This window comes from Triticum aestivum, chromosome 1A (assembly GCF_018294505.1).
Source record: "Triticum aestivum cultivar Chinese Spring chromosome 1A, IWGSC CS RefSeq v2.1, whole genome shotgun sequence".
Classification (NCBI taxonomy): Eukaryota; Viridiplantae; Streptophyta; class Magnoliopsida; order Poales; family Poaceae; genus Triticum; species Triticum aestivum.
The window spans coordinates 507,793,453-507,815,977 of record NC_057794.1 but is presented as its reverse complement, the minus strand read 5'-3'; the positions used below and the strand labels follow the sequence as shown (position 1 = coordinate 507,815,977).

Below are 22,525 nucleotides of genomic sequence, written 5' to 3'. Positions count from 1 at the left end.
CCTTTGGTTTATTTTGTTATCCTTTTCAGTTTTTTATTATTTTAGTTCCTTTTATTTCTCTTGGTTTTTATTCTCCATTTTTTGTATATATTGACAATATTTTTCTAATATTTGTTGAAGGTTTTTCTAAATTTAGCATTTTTTAATATAGGTGTTTTAAAAATATTTATTAATATTTTCCATATACAAGATTAAAAAAATTATACATGGTCAATATTTTTTATATACATTCTAAAAAAGGCTTAATTAATAGTTTTGAAATAAAAAGATTACATTTTTTTAATATATGGTCAACATTTTTTCTATAGACATGTAAAATTTTCCAAATGCTTGATTAACATTATTCAAACACTTGTTCAACATTCCTTCAAATGCTTAATTAACATTTTTACATACATGAATAATTTTTTTCATCAATTTTTTAATACATGATCAACATTTTTATATACACATTTAACATTTCCCAAATTCTTGATTAGCATTTTTCAAATATTTGTTCAACATTTTTATTCAAATTCTTGATTAAAAATTTTAAATACATGATAAAAAATTTCATCATTTTTTAATACTCGATCAATAATATTTATAAACATGTTCAACATTTTCTAAATGCTTGATTAACATTTTCAAATACATGTAAAGTATTTTTCTGAATGCTTGATCAACATTTTTTCAAATATTTGTTCAACAGTTTTTAAATACTTGTTCAACACTTTCTGAATGCTAGATTAACATTTTTGAAATAATTGTTCAACATTTTCCAAAAAACATTGTATAGGTTTTTTAATAATATATATATATATATATATATATATAATTTTTAAAGTATAAACAAAAGCAAAAAAGAAACATAAAACATAAAAAATATATTATTAGAAAAGAGGCTGTGGCCTCCCGCGCGCGTGGGCTGGTCCATCTTGCTGGCCCCCTTCAGCGAGTCAGAACTAAAATGTGTATAGAGAAAATGTTGATCATGTAATAAAAAATGATGAAAAAAATTTAATCATGTATATAGAAATATTAATGTCTGACCAAAGGCGTGAAATAGGGGTACCCGCGCGTACATGCTGCGTTCACTTTTTGGCGAGAGCGAGTTATGGCACCCTCAGGGTCCACGTCGATGCATGTGAGCCCGCCGCCTCCCTCCCTCCACGTACAGCCTTTTGGACCTCGTTCACGTGGCCATGGCCGCGTCCACCGGCGACCTCCCCACGGCCGCTATAAAGTGCATCAGCTACTCGCTCACAGAGACACAGCAAAACAACACCAGCCAAGTGACATGGTCCATCCATTAAGCCAGCACTAACTTCTCAGTTCTCTTCGTGCCTTGAGTAATGGCGACCATGGTGGCTTTGAGTTCCTTCGCCGTCGTCGGCCGGTCCGCCGCCCGCTCTCCAGTGGCGGGCCCGCGCCGGAGGACCCTCGTCGTCAGGGCCCAGTCTGAGGTGAGCTTTCACGTCACACACTTGACTGCATCGCATGTTGGCTAGTTGGAGACTCGACCTCAACGTGAGATTGTTTGTGTATGTGCAGCCTGGCATGGACTCAACCAAGGAGACGACGAGCGCATCGACCTCCTCCTCCCCGAGCACGAGCCCGACCCCGATCCCGGCGGCACCCAAGCCCATGACCAAGAAGGCGAACCCCTCGGTCTGGGACACGCTCGCCTTCAGCGGCCCGGCGCCGGAGCGCATCAACGGCCGGCTGGCCATGGTGGGCTTCGTGGCGGCACTCTCCGTCGAGGCGGCACGCGGCGGCGGGCTCCTCGACCAGGCCGGCAGCGGCGCCGGGCTGGGCTGGTTCCTGGTGACCGCGGGGGTGTTCTCCGCGGCATCGTTGGTGCCGCTACTGCAGGGCCAGACTGTCGAGAGCAAGTCGAGCGGAATCTGGAGCGCCGACGCAGAGCTCTGGAACGGCCGCTTCGCTATGCTCGGCCTCGTCGCGCTCGCCGCCACCGAGTTCATTACCGGCGCTCCCTTCGTCAACATCTAAGACTATGTACTGTAGCGCTGCGGATTCTCTTTTCATCAGCTAACAAAATTGTAATAGTAGTAGTACTAACTGTTGTAGCCACGTTTATGTAAAAAAAAATTGCAGCCACGTTTATGCCATGATCTGATGTAGTGATTTTATTTCTATAGCTTCTTGATGGATGTGAATTATATAGTAGAAACTGAAAAGAAGCTATAGAAATAGTGATTTTATTTCTATAGCTTCTTGGTGGATGTGAATTATATCACGTTTATGCCATCTCTGACGGAGTTTCTTTTCCAGTTATATTTTTGTAGCCGGAGAGTGTTTCTTTTCCAGTTATGTTTCTTAAGTTGGAGAGTGTGCTCCTAGTCCGTCAGAGATGCTAGCTGATAAAGAAACATCCAGGTTCAAAGATTATCATGAATACTCAGAAATCCAAGATGCGCACTTCAGTTACTGTCTCACTTCCTTTATTTTGTATGCATTAAGGGCATTTCCAACACAGATTACCAAACGGACATTAATAAACAATTTTTGAACTCGCGAACATGTTTGAATTTGTTAAAAATCAAATTCAATAATATTCAAATTTGAGTACTTTTTCGAATTTATGAACTTTTTTTAATTCATGACCATTTTTTCAAACCCACAATTACTTTTTGAATCACAAATAATTTTCAGATTCAGGAGCATTTTCAAGTTGGGCGATCATTTTTTCAATTTTATGAACAATTTTGTATTCACAAACATTTTTTAAATTTTGCAGACATTTTTGAATTCACGAACAATTTTTGAGTTCATCGACATTTTTTGAATTCACAAATCTTAATACCAGAAAATCTTTTTTAAATTTATGAACATTTTTCATTTTAGCACTCATTTATCAAGTTTTTTTAATTCAAGGTCTTTTTAGAATTCACGAACATTTTATAGACTCGTGAATATTTTGAAATTTGGGGACATTTTTAAACAAGGCAAACATATTTTTGAATTCACAGATAATTTTGCAAATACATGAACAGTTTCTGAATTCACTAGAATTATTCAAGTTCAGAAGCATAATTTGAATCCATATACATCTAAAAAATATGAATATTTTTCAAATTCATGAACACCTTTTAAAATTCTCAAACATTTTTATCTTTATCTTTCTTCGTACATGAAATCAGATGGTAGTAAATCAGAAGGAAAAAAACGATGATGGAAAGAGGAGAGAGTTAGCAACCGGTTTGCCTACACCCCTGAAAAGAAACTAAAATATTGAATAACGCTCCTCCCCTACTCAATCGAAACCTGCACAGACAAGCAGAGGTACAAAAAAAGTGAGATATAGGTAGTCTGGAATAGACATATCTATCATAACGAAAACAAGTACGACATCACTATGCCCTAGAAATCAAGTATTATAGGTGAAAAATAATCCATGGAAAAACATCAGGATCAACTATGGCCTATGGGACACGTAGAAAGGGAAATACCCAAACCTGCGACCCACAGGTCGAAATATCTAGTACTTCCATCCTTGAGGTGCTCCCCATGCTCCAACTTCAAATAAATTAATTTTAAATGTTTTAAAAAATTCTGGAAAAAATATGCATGTTTACAAGGAATGTGACTACAACTCCTAAAAATTTCAGGTCCAAACTCTAAATGCACATTGAGGAACAAAAATGTGAAACCTAGCATGAATAGTGTCATAAAAAGACAAAACCAACAGTTGACACTATTCACATCTAAATTTGTCTTTTTTGTTTCTCAATATACATTCCGAGTTTGGACCTGAAATTATTTGAGGGTGTAGTCACATTGCTTTTGAACATTCACACTTTTTTTTCAGAATTTTTGAAACATTTGAAATTGATGTTTTAGACTTGGAGTATAGGGAGCACCTCAAGGATGGGAGCACCTGATATTTCCCTAGCTAGATTATGATAGGCAAAAAATACCACGAAATGGCCTGCGCGAACTGAATGCAAAAGGGCCGGAAGTAAAGGGCCCTAACAAAATCAATGGATGGCCTAGTTAGGATTCGGCCCACAGAGGGGGCGACTATTCCGTGCGTTAGGATTCGCCCCTGCTGAAGGCCTCATCAGGGATCTGGACTCCTGTCTCCGTAGGCGGCGAGGGCGTGCGAACTGGGGGGAAGGCAACCGCCGCGTTGCCTCTCCGCCCTCGGCTCCCCTGCCGCCGCCGGCCTTTTCGTGCCCTTCTCTCCCCCGCGGGCGCCTCCCCACCTCGCCGCCTCCCCACCTCGCCGCCTCCCTGCCGCCACTGACTACGGATTCCGTGCGTCCCCCGACACCGCCGCCCTACCCAGTCTGTGCTTCTCCGCCGCTGCCCCCCTCCTCTCCACCGCGCAGCAGGCAACCTCGGCCTCTTCAAGGAGGGGCCAAAAGGTTCATCCTCGCCGTCACCGGGGAAGCACCTTCGTGGCTTCACCAGGTAAAGATTTAATGCTCCACGCCACTATTTGATTTTTGTTGTTCTGCACGAATGTTTGGCGTGTTGTCTATTTCTAGTTGATGAAACGTATATACAATTGTAGAAACATGTTAGAAATTCAGTCCTTGATGGACTGATGCTTTCTTGCGAACTAAATCAAATAGTCAGATTTAATTTTAACTGTTCGTTTGGTAGCTAATGTCCATACCTCGTGTCCCATGCGCTTGTGTTAGCTCCTCGTTTGGTTGACGTGGTACTACCTTTTCTTGTGCCATTTGCTAAATTTGTATGATCATTTAATCTTGCAACAAATTGAATGCAGTTGTGTCGGTGAATTAAATGTGCTAGTCATATCATTCATGATGTTCTTTTTATGTTTCAATTCTTATCTTTTCTGTGAGCATCATTGAAATCATCATGCCTAGCTAGAAAGGCATTAAAGAAAAATGCTTGTTGGAAGACAACCCAACATTTATATCTATTGTTTTTGTGTGTTCACATGATTATGCTACTGTAGTAATCATGTTTTATAGCTTTTGTTTCAATAAAGTGTCAATTAAGACCTTTGGGATGGCTTACGGTGATAGTTGATTTGATTTTGCTGAAAAACAGAAACTTTTGCGCCCAGGAGATTAGTTTTAATTTTTAACAGAAGCGCGATAAAATACTAATTCTTTTTGCAGAGGATTAATAAAAAAATTGCCTAGGACTTCCTGATTTCTCAGGATTTTTGGAGTTACAGAAGTATTCGAGAGTTACAGATTACTACAAACTGTCCTGTTTTTGACAGATTCTGTTTTCGATGCATAGTTTGCTTGTTTTCTAATTTCCGTGGCTTATATTGTTTAATATAAATTGTAGAAATGATAGGGTACAGTAGGCTTCATGTGAGAAAAATTATGAATTTTGTCTTGGCAGTACCTAAGTGGTGATTTACTTTCTTATACTAACGGAGCTTACGAATTTTCTGTTAAGTTTTGTGTTGTGAAGTTTTCAAGTTTTGGGTAAAGATTTGATGGACTATGGAATAAGGAGTGGAAAGAGCCTAAGTTTTTGCTTGTTCACATGATATGTGCTATCCTTGCAATGTAACTTTATTTTGTTTTGCTTGCTGTTTGAATAAAATACCAAGATCTGAAATTTTTAAATGTTAGAGAGTCTTCACATAGTTACATAATTATTCGACTACTCATTGATCTTCACTTATATCTTTTGGAGTAGTTTGTTATTTGCTCTAGTGCTTCACGTATATCTTTTAGAGCACGGCGGTGGTTTTATTTTGAAGAAATAGATGAACTCTCATGCTTCACTTATACTATTTTGAGAGTCTTAAACAGCATGGTAATTTGCTTTGGTTATAAATTTAGCCCTAATATGATAGGTATTCAAGAGGGATATAATAAAAACTTTCATATAAAGTGCATTGAATACTATGAGAAGTTTGATGCTTGATGATTGTTTTGAGACATGAGGATGGTGATATTAGAGTCATGCTAGTAAATTAATTGTGAATTTGAGAAATACTTGTATTGAGGTTTGCAAGTCTCGTAGCATGCACGTATGGTGAACCGTTATGTAACGAAGTTGGAGCATGAGATATTTTTTGATTGTCTTCCTTATGAGTGGCAGTCGGGGACGAGCGATGGTCTTTTCCTACCAATTTATCCCCTAGGAGCATGCGCATAGTACTTCGTTTCGATAACTAATAGATTTTTGCAATAAGTATGTGAGTTCTTTATGACTATTGTTGAGTCCATGGATTATACGCACTCTCATCCTTCCACCCTTGCTAGCATCTCTTGTGGCGCGCAACTTTTGCCGGCACCATACACCCACCATATAACTTCCTCAAAACAACCACCATACCTACCTATTATGGCATTTTCATAGCCATTCCGAGATATATTGCCATGCAACTTTCCACCGTTTCGTTTATTATGACACACTATTGGGGAACGTAGTAATTTCAAAAAAAATTCCTATGCACACGCAAGATCATGGTGATGCATAGCAACGAGAGGGGAGAGTGTTGTCTACGTACCCTCGTAGATCGAAAGTGGAAGCGTTATGACAACGCGGTTGATGTAGTCGTACGTCTTCACGGCCCGACCGATCAAGCACCGAAACTACGGCACCTCCGAGTTCTAGCACACGTTCATCTCGATGACGATCCCCGGACTCCGATCCAGCAAAGTGTCGGGGAAGAGTTCCGTCAACATGACGGCGTGGTGACGATCTTGATGTTCTACCGTCGCAGGGCTTCGCCTAAGCACCGCTACAATATTATCGAGGAGTATGGTGGAGGGGGGAACCGCACACGGCTAAGAGAACGGTCACGAAGATCAACTTGTGTGTCTATGGGGTGCCCCCTGCCCCCGTATATAAAGGAGTGGAGGAGGGGAGGGACGGCCCTCTCTATGGCGCGCCCTAGGGGAGTCCTACTCCCACAGGGAGTAGGATTTCCTCCTTTCCTAGTACAACTAGGAGTCCTTCCAAGTAGTAGGAGTAGGAGACAAGGAAGGGGAAGAGGGAAGAGAAGGAAGGAGGGGGCGCCGCCCCTCCCCCTAGTCCAATTCGGACTAGTCAATGGGGGCGCGCGGCCTGCCTCTCCCTCTCCCCTAAAGCCCAATAAGGCCCATATACTTCTTCCCCCGTATTCCCGTAACTCCCCGGTACTCCAAAAAATACCCGAACCACTCGGAACCTTTCCGATGTCCGAATATAGTCGTCCAATATATCGATCTTTACGTCTCGACCATTTCGAGACTCCTCGTCATGTCCCCGATCTCATCCGGGACTCCGAACTCCTTCGGTACATCAAAACTCATAAACTCATAATATAACTGTCATCGAAACCTTAAGCGTGCGGACCCTACGGGTTCGAGAACAATGTAGACATGACCGGGACACGTCTCCGGTCAATAACCAATAGCGGAACCTGGATGCTCATATTGGCTCCCACATATTCTACGAAGATCTTTATCGGTCAGACCGCATAACAACATACGTTGTTCCCTTTGTCATCGGTATGTTACTTATCCGAGATTCGATCGTCGATATCTCAATACCTAGTTCAATCTCGTTACCGGCAAGTCTCTTTACTCGTTCCGTAATACATCATCCCGGAACTAACTTATTAGTTGCAATGCTTGCAAGGCTTATGTGATGTGCATTACCGAGAGGGCCCAGAGATACCTCTCCGACAATCAGAGTGACAAATCCTAATCTCGAAATACGCCAACCCAACAAGTACCTTTGGAGACACCTGTAGAGTACCTTTATAATCACCCAGTTACATTGTGACGTTTGGTAGCACACAAAGTGTTCCTCCGGTAAACGGGAGTTGCATAATCTCATAGTAATAGGAACATGTATAAGTCATGAAGAAAGCAATAGCAACATACTAAACGATCGGGTGCTAAGGTAATGGAATGGGTCATGTCAATCACATCATTCTCCTAATGATGTGATCCCGTTAATCAAATGACAACACATGTCTATGGTTAGGAAACATAACCATCTTCGATCAACGAGCTAGTCAAGTAGAGGCATACTAGTGACGTTTAGTTTGTCTATGTATTCACACAAGTATTATGTTTCCGGTTAATACAATTCTAGCATGAATAATAAACATTTATCATGAAATAAAGAAATAAATAATAACTTTATTATTGCCTCTAGGGCATATTTTCTTCACACACTTTATCATTGTCATATTGCTTTGCATGGTCATGTAGTTGACATTGTATTTGTGCCAAAGCCACCAATCATAATTCTTTCATACATGTCACTCTTGATTCATTGCACATCCCGGTACACCGCTGGAGGCATTCATATAGAGTCATATTTTGTTCTAAGTATCAAATTTTAATTCTTGAGTTGTAAGTAAATAAAAGTGTGGTGATCTTCATTATTAGAGCATTGTCCCATGTGAAAAAAAAAAGAGAAGGCCCAAGAGAAAAAAAAGAGAAGGGCAATGCTACTATCCTTTTACCACACTTGTGCTTCAAAGTAGCACCATGATCTTCATGATAGAGAGTCTCCTATGTTGTCACTTTCGTATACTAGTGGGAATTTTTTATTATAGATAGGCATCTCAAATGATGGGCTTCCTCAAATGCCCTAGGTCTTTATGAGCAAGCAAGTTGGATGCACACCCACTTAGTTTTTCTTTTTGAGCTTTCATACACTTATAGCTCTGGTGCATCCGTTGTATGACAATCCCTACTCACTAACATTGATATCTATTGATGGGCATCTCCATAGCCCGTTGATACGCCTAGTTGATGTGAGACCATCTCCCTCTTTTTGTCTTCTCCACAACCACCGTCTATTCCACCTATAGTGCTATGTCCATGGCTCACGCTCATGTATTGCGTGAAAGTTGAAAAAGTTTGAGAACATCAAAAGTATGAAACAATTGCTTGGCTTGTCATCGGGGTTGTGCATGATTTGAATATTTTGTGTGATGAAGATGGAGTATAGCCAGACTATATGATTTTGTAGGGATAAGCTTTCTTTGGCCATATTATTTTGAGAAGACATGATTGCTTTATTAGTATGCTTGAAGTATTATTGTTGTTATGTCAATATTAAACTTTTGTCTTGAATCTTTCGGATCTGAACATTCATGCCACAATAAAGAGAATTACATAGATAAATATGTTAGGTACCATTCCACATCAAAAATTCTGTTTTTATCATTTACCTACTCGAGGACGAGCAGGAATTAAGCTTGGGGATGCTTGATACGTCTCCAACGTATCTATAATTTTTGATTGTTCCATGCTATTATATTATCTATCTTGGATGTTTTATATGCATTTATATGATATTTTATATGATTTTCGGGACTAACCTATTAACCTAGAGCCCAGTGCTAGTTTCTGTTTTTTCCTTGTTTTTGAGTTTTACAAAAAAGGAATACCAAACGGAGTCCAATTAACGTGCCAATTTTTGATGATTTTTTACGGACCAAAAGAATCCCCCAGAGTAAAAGAGTTGGGTCAGAAGAGTCCCGAGCCATCCACGAGAGTGGAGGGCGCGCCCTACCCCCTGGGCTCGCCCCCTATCTCGTGGATGGCTCGGAGACCCCCCCCCCCCCCCCCGACGTGAGACCGACGCCAAAAAATTCCTATAAATACAGAAACCCCCGAAAAGAAACCTAGATCGGGAGTTCCGCCGCCGCAAGCCTCTATAGCCACCAAAAACCAATCGGAACCCTGTTCCGGCACCCTGCTGGAGGGGGGATCCATCACCGGTGGCCATCTTCATCATCCCGGCGCTCCCCATGAGGAGGAGGGAGTATTTCACCCTCGGGGCTGAGGGTATGTACCAGTAGCTATGTGTTTGATCTCTCTCTCTCTCTCTCTCTCTCTTCCGTGTTCTTGATATGGCACGATCTTGATGTACCGCGAGCTTTGCTATTATAGTTGGATCTCCCCTCTATCTTCTTGTGATGAATTGAGTTTTCCCTTTGAAGTTATCTTATCAGATTAAGTCTTTAAGGATTTGAGAACATTTGATGTATGTTTTGGTGATCAACTTGCGGGTTCAGTGACCTTGTGAACTTATGCATAGGGGTTGGCACACGTTTTCGTCTTGACTCTCCAATAGAAACTTTGGGGCACTCTTTGAAGTTCTTTGTGTTGGTTGAATAGATGAATCTAAGATTGTGTGATGCATATCGTATAATCATACCCGCGGATATTGAGGTGACATTGGAGTATCTAGGTGACATTAGGGTTTTGGTTGATTTGTGTCTTAAGGTGTTATTTTACTACGAACTCTAGGGCTGTTTGTGACACTTATAGGAATAGCCTAATGGATTGATCGGAAAGAATAACTTTGAGGTGGTTTCGTACCCTACAATAATCTCTTCGTTTGTTCTCCGCTATTAGTGACTTTGGAGTGACTTTCTGTTGCATGTTGAGGGATTGTTATATGATCCAATTATGTTATCCTTGTTGAGAGAACTTGCACTAGTGAAAGTATGAACCCTAGGCCTTGTTTCAACGCATTGCAATACCGTTTGTGCTCACTTTTATCATTAATTACCTTACTGTTTTTATATTTTCAGATTACAAAAACCTATATCTACCATCCATATTGCACTTGTATCACCATCTCTTCGCCGAACTAGTGCACCTATACAATTTACCATTGTATTGGGTGTGTTGCGGACACAAGAGACTCTTTGTTATTTGGTTCTAGGGTTGTTTGAGAGAAACCATTTTCATCCTACGCCTCCCACGGATTGATAAACCTTAGGTCATCCACTTGAGGGAAATTTGCTACTGTCCTACAAACCTCTACACTTGGAAGCCCAACAACGTCTACAAGAAGAAGGTTGTGTAGTAGACATCAGCGGCAACGCACGACGCGGGCGTCGGTCGGCTGAACAGGGAAAGGGAAGGCAACAGCGGAGGAGCTAGGCCAGCTCAGGTGGGCCGCGCAGGGGGTTAGGCCCAGGAGGGGTTGGGGCCTTCTTTTTTTGCTTTAGCCCTTTTCCCTTTTTATTTTCCTGCTTCTGTTTCATTTATTTTAGGGCAATAAACCACTTTATAAAAAGTTGGTTCATCACCAATATTTAGTTATGGAATATTTTTCACACTCTGAACATTTTAGTTTTGACATTTAAAAACTTTATTTGTTTGACTTGATTTTGAATTTTGAAAAAAAGGTGGGTTTGAAACATCGCGAGTTTAATAACAGTAATCATGATGACATGACATCATTAGCAGGAAATTACTGTAGTTCAATTATCCGGGCTTCACAATTCATGAGGCTTCATGTTGATTAGTCTGTTATATTATTTAGTAATAATTCTCTCCTATTGCAAGGGCGCCTTGTAGGAGATCACATGTAATGCAGACTGCCACAAAATCCATTCCCTTTTGTTGTGGATAAAGTATTCCTTGGAAAAAAAGTTTGCGTCTCACCTGATTGGTTGCGCGAAGAGGGACCGGAACAAGCTCACCCATGGCCTTGCTGCTTTGGCTTCTAGGACGGGCGACTTCTTTCTGTTGGCCGCAATGCCGGATGAGCTTAGAAAGACTCTGCTCAAAGATTGTAACCAGGCAGGTGCATACAAGACAACTTTCTTTTTGTGCAAGGGATGGCACGCCACTTCCACCGCACAAAGAAGCCGATGCTACTGATCAAGCTCGACATTGCCAAAGTATTTGATACGGTATCATGGACATACCTCCTCGACATGCTGAGGGCCAGGGGTTTCGGACAGCGATGGTGTGATTGGATTGCCTTGTGTCTGGCCTCGGCCTCCTCCCGGGTGCTCGTCAATGGAGTAGCGGGGTGGCCGATTCGGCACCAGCATGGCCTCCGTCAAGGTGACCCGCTATCACCATTCCTGTTCATCCTAGCGATGGAGCCGCTGCAGCAACTGTTGGTGCAAGCAGTCCATGATGGGACACTGAGCCGGTTGTGTGGGCAAGTTCCTGCCTTCCGCACCTCTATGTATGCGGACGACGTGGCAATCTTCGTCAACCCCATCTGAACAGAAGTGGAAACGCTGCACCAGATCCTGCATGCATTCCGGGAGGTCACCGGCCTCAAGGTGAACTTCCAGAAGAGCACAATTCTGCCAATCTAGGGTGAACTTTTTGATGTTCAGCATGTCACTGAACCTTTGGGGGGCCCCTGTGCGGCCTTTCCATGCAAATTCCTCGGACTACCATTGTCTCTCAGAAAATGGCGCAAGGTTGACCTCCAACCCCTGCTCGACAAGCTGCTGGCACGACTGGCTTGCTCGAAACTTAAACTTTTCGCGGCAGCAGGCAGGTTGGTGCTCCTCAACTCGGTCCTGACCGCCTTCACCACCTACTGGTTATCTGTCCAAGACATGCCAGCGTGGGTGCGCCGCCAAATTGACAAGGCCAGAAGAGCTTGGCTGTGGCGTGGGCAAGAGGAATGCCATGGTGGTCACTGCAAGGTTGCTTGGGGGAGGATCTGTAGGCCGAAGGAGCTAGGCGGCCTCGGGATCTTGGATCTAGTGCGGTTCGGACATGCCTTGAGGCTATATACGTTGGCTGTGGCTTGAACGGACGGCACTGGAAAGGCCATGGATAGGTTTGCCTGTCCCTTGCACCCTACAAGAGAGAGTTCTGTTTGCGGCCGCAACGACGACGCAAGTCAGAGACGGGAAGACGGCGTCCTTTTGGTACGACAGCTGGATGCAAGGGGAATCACCCTTCCTAGTAGCACCTAACATCTTCCAGTTGGCGCGCCGAAAAAACAAGACGGTACATGCGGCGCTCCGAGACAACAGCTGGGTGCGTGATGTGCAGGGGCGGGTGACCACGGGGCTGCTGCCTCAATTTGTCAACCTCTGGACGAGGGTGACGGTAACTGGCCAACTGTCGACAGGACAGGATGTCTTCTCTTGGAAACTGACGGAATCAGGCATCTTCTCCACAAGCTCGGTGTACCACATGCAATTCTTGGGATCCACGAGATCACCTCTCATGGCGGCAGTGTGGAAGGCATGGGCGCCAGCAAAGATCAAGCTGTTCGCCTGGCTTCTTGCCATCAACCGGCTCCTTAGAGCGGACAGGCTGATGGCGAGGAAATGGCCAAATTGCTACTTTTGCCCTCTCTACATGCGCAACCTGGAGACCAACATGCATCTGTTCCAAGAATGTACATGGACGAGACGTCTATGGGCGATGGGGGCTGACCGCTTTCAGTTACCCTCATGCCACCCAGATAACTGGAGTACGACGACTGACACAACAGAATGGCTCCTGGGATTGACGATCAACGCAGCACACGCCAAGAAGGCCAGGTCCATCTCTCTGCTCATAGCTTGGACGATCTGGGGCGAGAGAAACAACCGGATTTTCAGAGGCCAAGAGCGGTCTGTCGAGAGAGCGCTGGACTCCATTGGTGATGAGATCACAACCTGGACGTGGGCAGGCGGGAAGCACTTGATGCCGCGAGAGTAGGACCTAGGCGCCCTTTCTCTCTTTTTTTTCTTTTTTCGTTTTTTCTGCGAGCTCGCTCGCGTTTGTACAGTTGGCGTTCCTTCGCCGTTTTCATCTTATAATGAAATCGCAGCTCTCCTGCGTTTCCTTCAAAAAAAAGATTGTAACCAGCCTGTTTGATCGTTTATTTAATCCTCAAAAAGTTTATGTTTCTTAATTTAAGTCTGAGAATATTGATATTGCTTGATAAAGTGCAAATTAACTCACATTTTTCTTGCCAAAGGTGGCACGTGAAGATTCTATCCCTGTCAGCCGGTCACAGTTGGAATACCATACAGCTTGAGGCTCCGTTTGGATTAGCGTTTCAGCTCGTTTTCTGGCTGGTTTAGGATACAGACCCTCTCCCATCGTTTTCATCCCATGCAGGAATCAAAAGTTGACCTATAATTTACACCTATAAAATAAATACAGGTGTAAAGTTTTGCACCCAATATTCCAAGCGAGGACTAAAAATATTCTCAGCGAAAGCTTTAGCGATGGTGTTTATAATTATTGGGTGTTTCATCATAGAAATGAAGTGTATGTATTTGGTGAACCTGCCCACCAACTAAGATGTTTTTTATCACAGAAATAATTTGGTTTCAACTCAGTGAAAATAATCTAAGGTACAATAAGCCATATAAAAACATCAAAAAGTCAAGAAAACACAACACAAACACCGACGAGAGCGACGTCATATTTGAATTTAACTAAACTTCGATCAGCTGACAAGTTCTTCAGAAGTTCAGGCTTGGGCCATTGCCGCCGGTGGCCCCATGCGGCGCGCTCTCGCCTGCAGTACATCGTGCGCATACACAAGAGAGCTATGTCTCGCATTAAGCGAGACAGTAGTACTTCTCGCTGAAGGATTCTTTTCTCTACTGTAGCAACTGGGTCGGCCCGCTTAATGAAAGGAAAGGGGGAGAAAAAGTGACTGAAACCAGGATTCGAACACTCGTCTCCTGGATGTACTGAAGGCACGACCTCCTTTAAGGTAAAAGAGCCGATTTTCTATGGTTTTTTTGTTTTTCTTCTCTTTTTTGTTTTATTTTGTTTTTTCCCTTTTCTTCTCTGTTTTTTCATTCTTTTTACATATGCATCTTCGGTTTTATTTTTTATTTGGTTTATTTTGTTTTCTTTTTCGGTTTTTAATTATTTTAGTTCTTTTTATTTCTCTTGGTTTTAATTGTCCATTTTTGCATATGTCAACAACATTTTTCTAATACTCGTTTAAGGTTTTTCCAATACAAATTTAACATTTTTTAATATATGATCAACATTGTTTCTATACACATTTTTTAATATTTTTTCAAATTCTTGATTAACATTTTGCATATACAAGATTAACATTTTTAATACATGGTTAACATTTTTTCTTTACATTTTAAAAAAGTCTTGATTAACAGTTACCAAATAAAAAGATTAACATTTTTTCGAATACATGGTCAACATTTTTTCTACACACATTTAACATATTCCAAATGCTTGATTAACATTATTCAAACACTTGTTGAACATTTTTTCAAATGCTTTATTAACACTTATACATATATGATTAAATTTTTTCATCAATTTTTTAATACATGATCAACATTTTTTCTATACACATTTAAAATTTCCCAAATGCTTGAATAGCGTTCCTTGAATATTTGTTCAACATTTTTATTCAAATTCTTGATTAACATTTTAAAATACATGATCAAAAAAATTCGTCATTTTTCTAATACAGGATCAACAATATTTCTAAACATGTTCAACATTTTCTAAAAGCTTGATTAACATATTTTTAATTCATGTTCAATATTTTTCTGAATGCTTGATCAATATTTTTTCAAATACTTGTTCGACATTTTTCAAATATTTGTTCAACATTTTCCAAGAAAAATTGTATAGGGTTTTTTATAGTATATATATTTAGAATTTTCTGATGTATAAACAAAGGTAGAAAAATAAAGCAAAAAAGAAACAGAAAACATAAAGAAACAGAAAAGAGGCTGTCGCCTCCCGCGAGCATGGGCTGGTCCATCTTGGTCGCCCCCCTTGAGCGAGTAAGAACCTAGTCTCGCTGAAAGCGTGAAATAGGGGCGCCGCGTACACGCTGGGTTCACTTTTTGGCGAGAGCGAGTTATGGCGCCCTAGGTGTACACGTCGATGCATGTGAGCCCGCCGCCTCCCTCCGTCCACGTACAGCTCTTGCACCTCGTTCACGTGGCCACGGCCGCGTCCACCGGCGACCTCCTCACGGCCGCTATAAAAGTGCATCAGCTACTCGCTCACAGAGACACAGCAAAGCAGCATCAGCCAAGTGACATCGTCCATCCATTAAGCCAGCACTAACTTCTCAGTTCTCTTCGTGCCTTGAGTAATGGCGACCATGGTGGCTTTGAGTTCCTTCACCGTCGTCAGCCGGTCCGCCGCCCGCTCTCCAGTGGCGGCCCCGCGCCGGAGGACCCTCGTCGTCAGGGCCCAGACCGAGGTGAGCTTTCACGTCACACACTTGACTGCATCGCATGTTGGCTAGTTGGAGACTCGACCTCGACGTGAGATTGTTTGTGTATGTAAGACAATAAGTTTTGGGAACCAGCACAACCCTCTAGGGGTGGCTTATCTCATTATATATAATGGTTGTGTTACAATACGTACATAGGTACAGAAGTTATACATAGTCTAACACCCTCCCTCAATCTTAGTCACTTTCTAAAGAACTGAGAAGAGTAAGATTGCGCCTACAAGCCTCAAACTGTGGCAGTGGTAAAGGCTTAGTGAAGATATCTGCAAGTTGATCCTTAGACGAGATAAACTTGATCTGAAGTTGCTTCTGTGATACATGTTCCCGTACAAAGTGATAGTCAACTTCAATGTGTTTCGTTCGGGCATGAAATACTGGATTTGCAGAAAGGTATGTAGCAACGATGTTATCACACCAAAGAATAGGAGGTTGTGGTTGAGACAAACCCAACTCCTGAAGCAAAGACTGCACCCAAATAATCTCTGCAGTAGCATTAGCCACAGCCTTGTACTCAGCTTCAGTACTGCTACGTGACACAGTAGCCTGTTTCCGAGCACTCCAGGCGATCAAATTAGAGCCAAAGAATACTGCATAACCCCCCGTGGATCGCCTGTCATCTGGGCTACCAGCCCAATCTGCATCAGAGAAGGCCGAAAGGACCCGAGAGGAAGTCGGCCGAATATGCATACCAAAAGTCAGGGTGAACTGAACATAACGAAGAATGCGTTTAACAGCAGCCCAATGAGTATCTCTGGGAGCCTGAAGATACTGACAAACCCTGTTAACAGCATAAGAGATATCTGGTCTCGTGATCGTCAAGTACTGAAGTCCACCAACAATGCTTCTGTACTCTGTGGCATCCGCAGGAGACAAAAGCTCACCATCAACAGCTGTTATCTTGTCGGTAGACGACATGGGTGTGGTGGTCGGTTTGCACTTCAGCATGCCGGCTTTTTGTAACAACTCCAAGGAGTACTTCTTCTGCGTAAGGACAAGACCAGTAGCACGAGAAGTGACCTCAACTCCAAGAAAGTAGTGAAGCTTCCCAAGATCTTTGACCGCAAAATCAGCACCAAGAGAGCAGACAAGAGCATCAGCAGCATACTGAGAAGAGCTGACAAGGATAATATCATCGACATATACCAAAAGATACATAGTGACTTCTGGCTTCTGTAGAAGAAATAATGAAGTGTCAGCAGTGGACGGCACAAACCCATGAGCACGAAGGGCAGAGGCAAGGCGGGCATGCCAGGCACGAGGAGCTTGCTTCAAACCATATAGTGCTTTGGAAAGACGACAGATATAGTCAGGACGATCAGGATCAGAGAAAACCAGGCGGCTGTTTCATATAAACCTCTTCCTCCAAAAATCCATGTAGAAAAGCATTCTGCACATCAAGTTGACGAAGGGACCAACCACGAGAAACAGCAATGGAGAGAAGAAGCCGAATAGTGGTAGGCTTGACGACAGGACTGAAGGTGTCCTCATAGTCAAGACCATGACGCTGCCGAAAACCGCGAGCAACAAGTCGCGCTTTGTAACGCTCAATAGATCCATCCGAATGCTTCTTCACTTTGAATACCCATTTTGAGTCAATAACATTTACCCGTGGTGGTGGAGGAACGAGAGTCCATGTCTTGTTACGAAGAAGAGCATGAAACTCCTGCTCCATAGCCTCTCGCCAATGTGGAATGCGCAGGGCAGCCTGATATGAGCGAGGCTCAGAAGATGGATCCGCAACAGCAGCAGCCAAACAAGCAGCCAACCAAGCAACCGTACCATCCGTACGTTCCTTAGGTTTGAAAATGCCACTGCGACTGCGTGTATGTGGTCGAGACACAGGAACCACCGAGGTCGACGGAGCAGCCTGCAACGGGCTGGAGGACGGCGACGTTGACGAGTCAGCCGGTGACGAGGAGCCAGGCACGGTAGCCTCGGACTCAGTCGGCGAAGAAGGCCGGCCCACCGGCGAAACCGGCAGAGCAGACGAAGCAGCTGGCGACTCCGGCATCCCAGACCGGGCCGATGGCGAGCTCGGCATAGTGGGCCGTGGCGCGGCCGGTGTCGCGGGCCGATCCGCTGATGAAGGCGACGTGAGGACCCGAGCCGCGGGCGAAGACGGCGTGACGGGCCGAGCCACGGGCGACTCGGCGGCCGCTGGCGAAAAAGGCCGAGCCGCTGGAGACTCGGCGATCACTGGCGTAGCAGACCGAGCAGTGGAGATGCTCGGCGCGACGGGCTCGTCGGGTGACCATGCATGGGCACGCGAATCGATGCCATGCAACAGAGGGCGATCGACATGCCCACCAGAAGACGACGATGATGATGGTGAATCCTCCAACAGCTCCAAACGAGCTCCACGTCCGGTTCCTGCACCATGGTTAGGTAACAGCAAAGGAGAGTATGCAACATCATCAAATTGGTCAGAAGCAACAGAGGATGAATGCAGGGATGGTGGTTCGACAGTGGACACAGGAAGGTTGGCAAAGGAAAAAACATGCTCATCAAACACGACGTCCCGAGATATATAGACACGATTAGTGGGAACATGAAGACATTTGTAACCTTTATGAAGAGAGTTATAGCCAAGAAAAACACACTTCTTAGAACGAAACTCAAGCTTGCGCTTGTTATATGGACGAAGATGCGGCCAGCAAGCACACCCAAATACCTTGAGAAAGGTATAATCAGGTTGTTCATTAAGGAGAACCTCAATGGGAGTCTTCATGTTTAAAACACGAGTAGGAGTACGATTGATGAGAAAGCATGCAGTGGTGAAAGCATCACTCCAAAATCGAAACGGAACAGATGCATGGGCCAAAAGAGTAAGACCAGCTTCAACAATATGACGATGCTTACGTTCGACTGAACCATTCTGCTGATGTGTATGTGGACATGCTAAACGATGAGCTATCCCAAGCGACTGAAAGAAGGAGTTGAGGTTGCGATACTCGCCCCCCCCCCCCCAGTCCGACTGGACATGAACAATTTTGTGCTTGAGAAGACGTTCAACATGTTTTTGAAACTGAACAAAAATATCAAACACATCAGATTTGCGTTTAATAAGGTAAAGCCAGGTAAATCGACTATAAGCATCAACGAAACTGATATAGTAATTATGACCACTGACAGAAGTCTGAGCAGGACCCCATACATCTGAAAACACAAGTTCTAACGGATGTTTCACCCCACGACTGGACTCCGAAAAAGGAAGTTGATGACTCTTCCCCTGCTGACAAGCATCACACACTGCTACATCTTTATTACTAGACAAACTAGGAAGCTCATGACGACGCAAAATATGACGGACAATAGGTGTGGCCGGGTGACCAAGACGAGCATGCCACTGTGACGGAGAGACCCGAACTCCACTGAAAACGCGAGCGACGCCAGGATGCTCCAGACGGTAGAGACCCTGGCACAACCGCCCACTAAGAAGAATGTCCCTCGTGCCCCGATCCTTAATAAAAAGATCAAAAGGGTGAAATTCACAAAGCACATTATTATCACGTGTGAGTTTAGGAACTGAAAGAAGATTGCGGGTCACAGATGGAACGCGAAGAACATTGCGAAGCTGAAGACTCCTATTGGCATGTCTAGTGAGAAGAGATGCTTGACCAATATGAGAGATGTGCATACCTGCTCCATTGGCGGTGTGGATCTTGTCGGAGCCATGATAGGGTTCATGAGTGTGAAGCTTCCCCATCTCGCTGGTCAGATGCTTTGTCGCCCCAGAGTCCATGTACCAGTGTGGATCGATGGAGTAGGACTGAGTGTGTCCCTGGTGCTTCTGCGGCGCGGGACGATCAGCCATGGCGACCTGACGGGCATTGTTGCGTGTATCTTTGCCGTCATTGCCAAGACCAAGGAAGCTTCGCTGGAAGCGCTTATGACACTTGGAGGCCCAGTGCCCATCGCGGCCACAAAGCTGACACACACGTGGACCGCCAGCCCCGGTAAGGTCGCAGTAGGTGGGGGGGCCGACGCGGGCGACGGTGGCAGCCCCAAGGGAGACCGGGGGTGATGAAGAAGAGCGGCCACCCTTGGTGGCGACGTTGGCCGAGAGAGAGCCAGTGCCCCTGGTGCGGCGAGTCTCGACCCGTTGCTCAGTGAGAAGAAGCCGAGAGAAAACCTCGTGTGCCAACATGGGTGTCGAGTTACCCCGCTCGTTGATGATCTCGACTAAGGCATCATACTCCTCATCAAGACCATTGACAATAAACGAGTTGAACTCGGAGTCGGTGAGGGGCTGTCCAATGGAGGCCAATGTGTCGGCAAGGCCCTTGACCTTGTTGTAGAACTCAGTGGCCGTGGAGTCAAGCTTCTGACACTCTCCAAGCTGACGACGGAGTGCAGAGACACGAGCCTGGGACTGCGCTGCAAAGGTGCGCTCAAGGATGGTCCAGGCCTCATGAGACGTCTTCGCGAAGACAACAAGGCCGGCAACTGCCGGCGAGAGCGACCCCTGGATGGAGGAGAGGTTCGCCTGGTCCTGCCCCGTCCAGACGCGATGGGCCGGATTGTAGACCGGACCATGCACGCTGTCTACCAGCGCGGGTGGGCAGGGAAGCGATCCGTCGACGTAGCCTAGAAGGTAGTGACTCCCCAAGAGCGGGAGAACCTGCGCACGCCAGAAGATGTAGTTGTCTGCGGAGAGCATGATGGTGATGAGATGACCGAAGTGAAACGGCGGCGGCGAAGACGATCCCATCGAGGAGGCTGCCTGGGGTGCAAACACCATGGAGGCAGCCGGAGGCACCGAAGCCGATGCGGGAGGAGGCGGGACCGCAGCCAGGGCGGGCGCCGCAAAGCTCACGGCCGGTGCGGACGCCGCAAGGCCCGCGGCCGGGGCGGGCGCCGCCAACCCCGCCAGCGGGGCGGTGTGATCCGCTCGCGGCAGGAGCGGCGGGACGACGCCTGCGGAATCCGCAGCGGACGGCGGCGCCGCGGTGTGGACCATGAGGTCACGCCCGAGCGAGGGCGCCGGCGGCGTGGAGAAGACGGAGCCGATGCTCCTTGTCCCGATCGGAGCCGGAACGGAGACGGCATCGAGCGGGAGGTTGAGCAGAGCCGCAAGAGAGGCCGGGAGGAAGCCCGCAGCAGTGGAACCGGTGGTGGCGGCGCTCGACATGGCGGCGGCGCGATCGGTGGCGCGGCGGCGGCGGTGAAGGCGGCGGTGGCTGCGGCGGCGGTGCGGGTATTAGGGTTTAGAAGCGAAAGCGATCATAACCTAGCGTGATACCATGTAAGACAATAAGTTTTGGGAACCAGTACAACCCTCTAGGGATGGCTTATCTTATTATAGATAATGGTTGTGTTACAATACGTACATAGGTACAGAAGTTATACATAGTCTAACAGTGTATGTGCAGCCTGGCATGGACTCAACCAAGGAGACGACGAGCGCATCGACCTCCTCCTCCCCGAGCACGAGCTCGACCCCGACCCCGATCCCGGCGGCACCCAAGCCCATGACCAAGAAGGCTAACCCCTCGGTCTGGGACGCGCTCGCCTTCAGCGGCCCGGCGCCGGAGCGCATCAATGGCCGGCTGGCCATGGTGGGCTTCGTGGCGGCGCTCTCCGTCGAGGCGGCACGCGGCGGCGGGCTCCTCGACCAGGCCGGCAGCGGCGCCGGGCTGGGCTGGTTCCTGGTGACCGCGGGGGTGTTCTCCGCGGCATCGTTGGTGCCGCTACTGCAGGGCCAGACTGTCGAGAGCAAGTCGAGCGGAATCTGGAGCGCCGACGCAGAGCTCTGGAACGGCCGCTTCGCTATGCTCGGCCTCGTCGCGCTCGCCGCCACCGAGTTCATTACCGGCGCTCCCTTCGTCAACATCTAAGACTATGTACTGTAGCGCTGCGGATTCTCTTTTCATCAGCTAACAAAATTGTAATAGTAGTAGTACTAACTGTTGTAGCCACGTTTATGTAAAAAAAAAATTGCAGCCACGTTTATGCCATGATCTGATGTAGTGATTTTATTTCTATAGCTTCTTGATGGATGTGAATTATATAGTAGAAACTGAAAAGAAGCTATAGAAATAGTGATTTTATTTCTATAGCTTCTTGGTGGATGTGAATTATATCACGTTTATGCCATCTCTGACGGAGTTTCTTTTCCAGTTATATTTTTGTAGCCGGAGAGTGTTTCTTTTCCAGTTATGTTTCTTAAGTTGGAGAGTGTGCTCCTAGTCCGTCAGAGATGCTAGCTGATAAAGAAACATCCAGGTTCAAAGATTATCATGAATACTCAGAAATCCAAGATGCGCACTTCAGTTACTGTCTCACTTCCTTTATTCTGTATGCATTAAGGGCATTTCCAACACGGATTACCAAACGGACATTAATAAACAATTTTTGAACTCGCGAACATGTTTGAATTTGTTAAAAATCAAATTCAATAATATTCAAATTTGAGTATTTTTTTGAATTTATGAACTTTTTTAAATTCATGACCATTTTTTCAAACCCACAATTACTTTTTTGAATCACGAATAATTTTCAGATTCAGGAGCATTTTCAAGTTGGGCGATCATTTTTTCAATTTCATGAACAATTTTGTATTCACAAACATTTTTTCAATTTTGCAGACATTTTTTAATTCACGAACAGTTTTTGAGTT

The 22,525-nt window shown here is 45.0% G+C and overlaps 2 protein-coding genes across 2 annotated transcripts; both read left to right on the top strand.

Moving 5' to 3' along the window:
* The first annotated feature begins 1,255 nt into the window (after window positions 1–1,255).
* LOC123163754 (high molecular mass early light-inducible protein HV58, chloroplastic) lies at window positions 1,256–2,136 on the top strand. The gene is made up of 2 exons (XM_044581166.1): window positions 1,256–1,445; window positions 1,534–2,136. Exons 1-2 carry the CDS (start codon window positions 1,335–1,337, stop codon window positions 1,990–1,992), a joined length of 570 nt encoding a protein of 189 aa, XP_044437101.1. The 5' UTR covers window positions 1,256–1,334; the 3' UTR covers window positions 1,993–2,136.
* Window positions 2,137–15,683: 13,547 nt separating this feature from the next.
* On the top strand, window positions 15,684–21,892 carry LOC123163678 (high molecular mass early light-inducible protein HV58, chloroplastic-like). Its single transcript, XM_044581061.1, has 2 exons — window positions 15,684–15,873; window positions 21,279–21,892. Exons 1-2 carry the CDS (start codon window positions 15,763–15,765, stop codon window positions 21,741–21,743), a joined length of 576 nt encoding a protein of 191 aa, XP_044436996.1. The 5' UTR covers window positions 15,684–15,762; the 3' UTR covers window positions 21,744–21,892.
* The last annotated feature ends 633 nt before the right edge of the window (window positions 21,893–22,525 follow it).

Coding starts and splice junctions, on each gene's coding strand:
- LOC123163754 (XM_044581166.1), top strand. CDS start 1,335: ATGGCGACCATGGTGGCTTTGAGTTCCTTCGCCGTCGTCGGCCGGTCC. Junction 1,446..1,533: donor TCGTCAGGGCCCAGTCTGAG/GTGAGCTTTCAC, acceptor GTGTATGTGCAG/CCTGGCATGGACTCAACCAA.
- LOC123163678 (XM_044581061.1), top strand. CDS start 15,763: ATGGCGACCATGGTGGCTTTGAGTTCCTTCACCGTCGTCAGCCGGTCC. Junction 15,874..21,278: donor TCGTCAGGGCCCAGACCGAG/GTGAGCTTTCAC, acceptor GTGTATGTGCAG/CCTGGCATGGACTCAACCAA.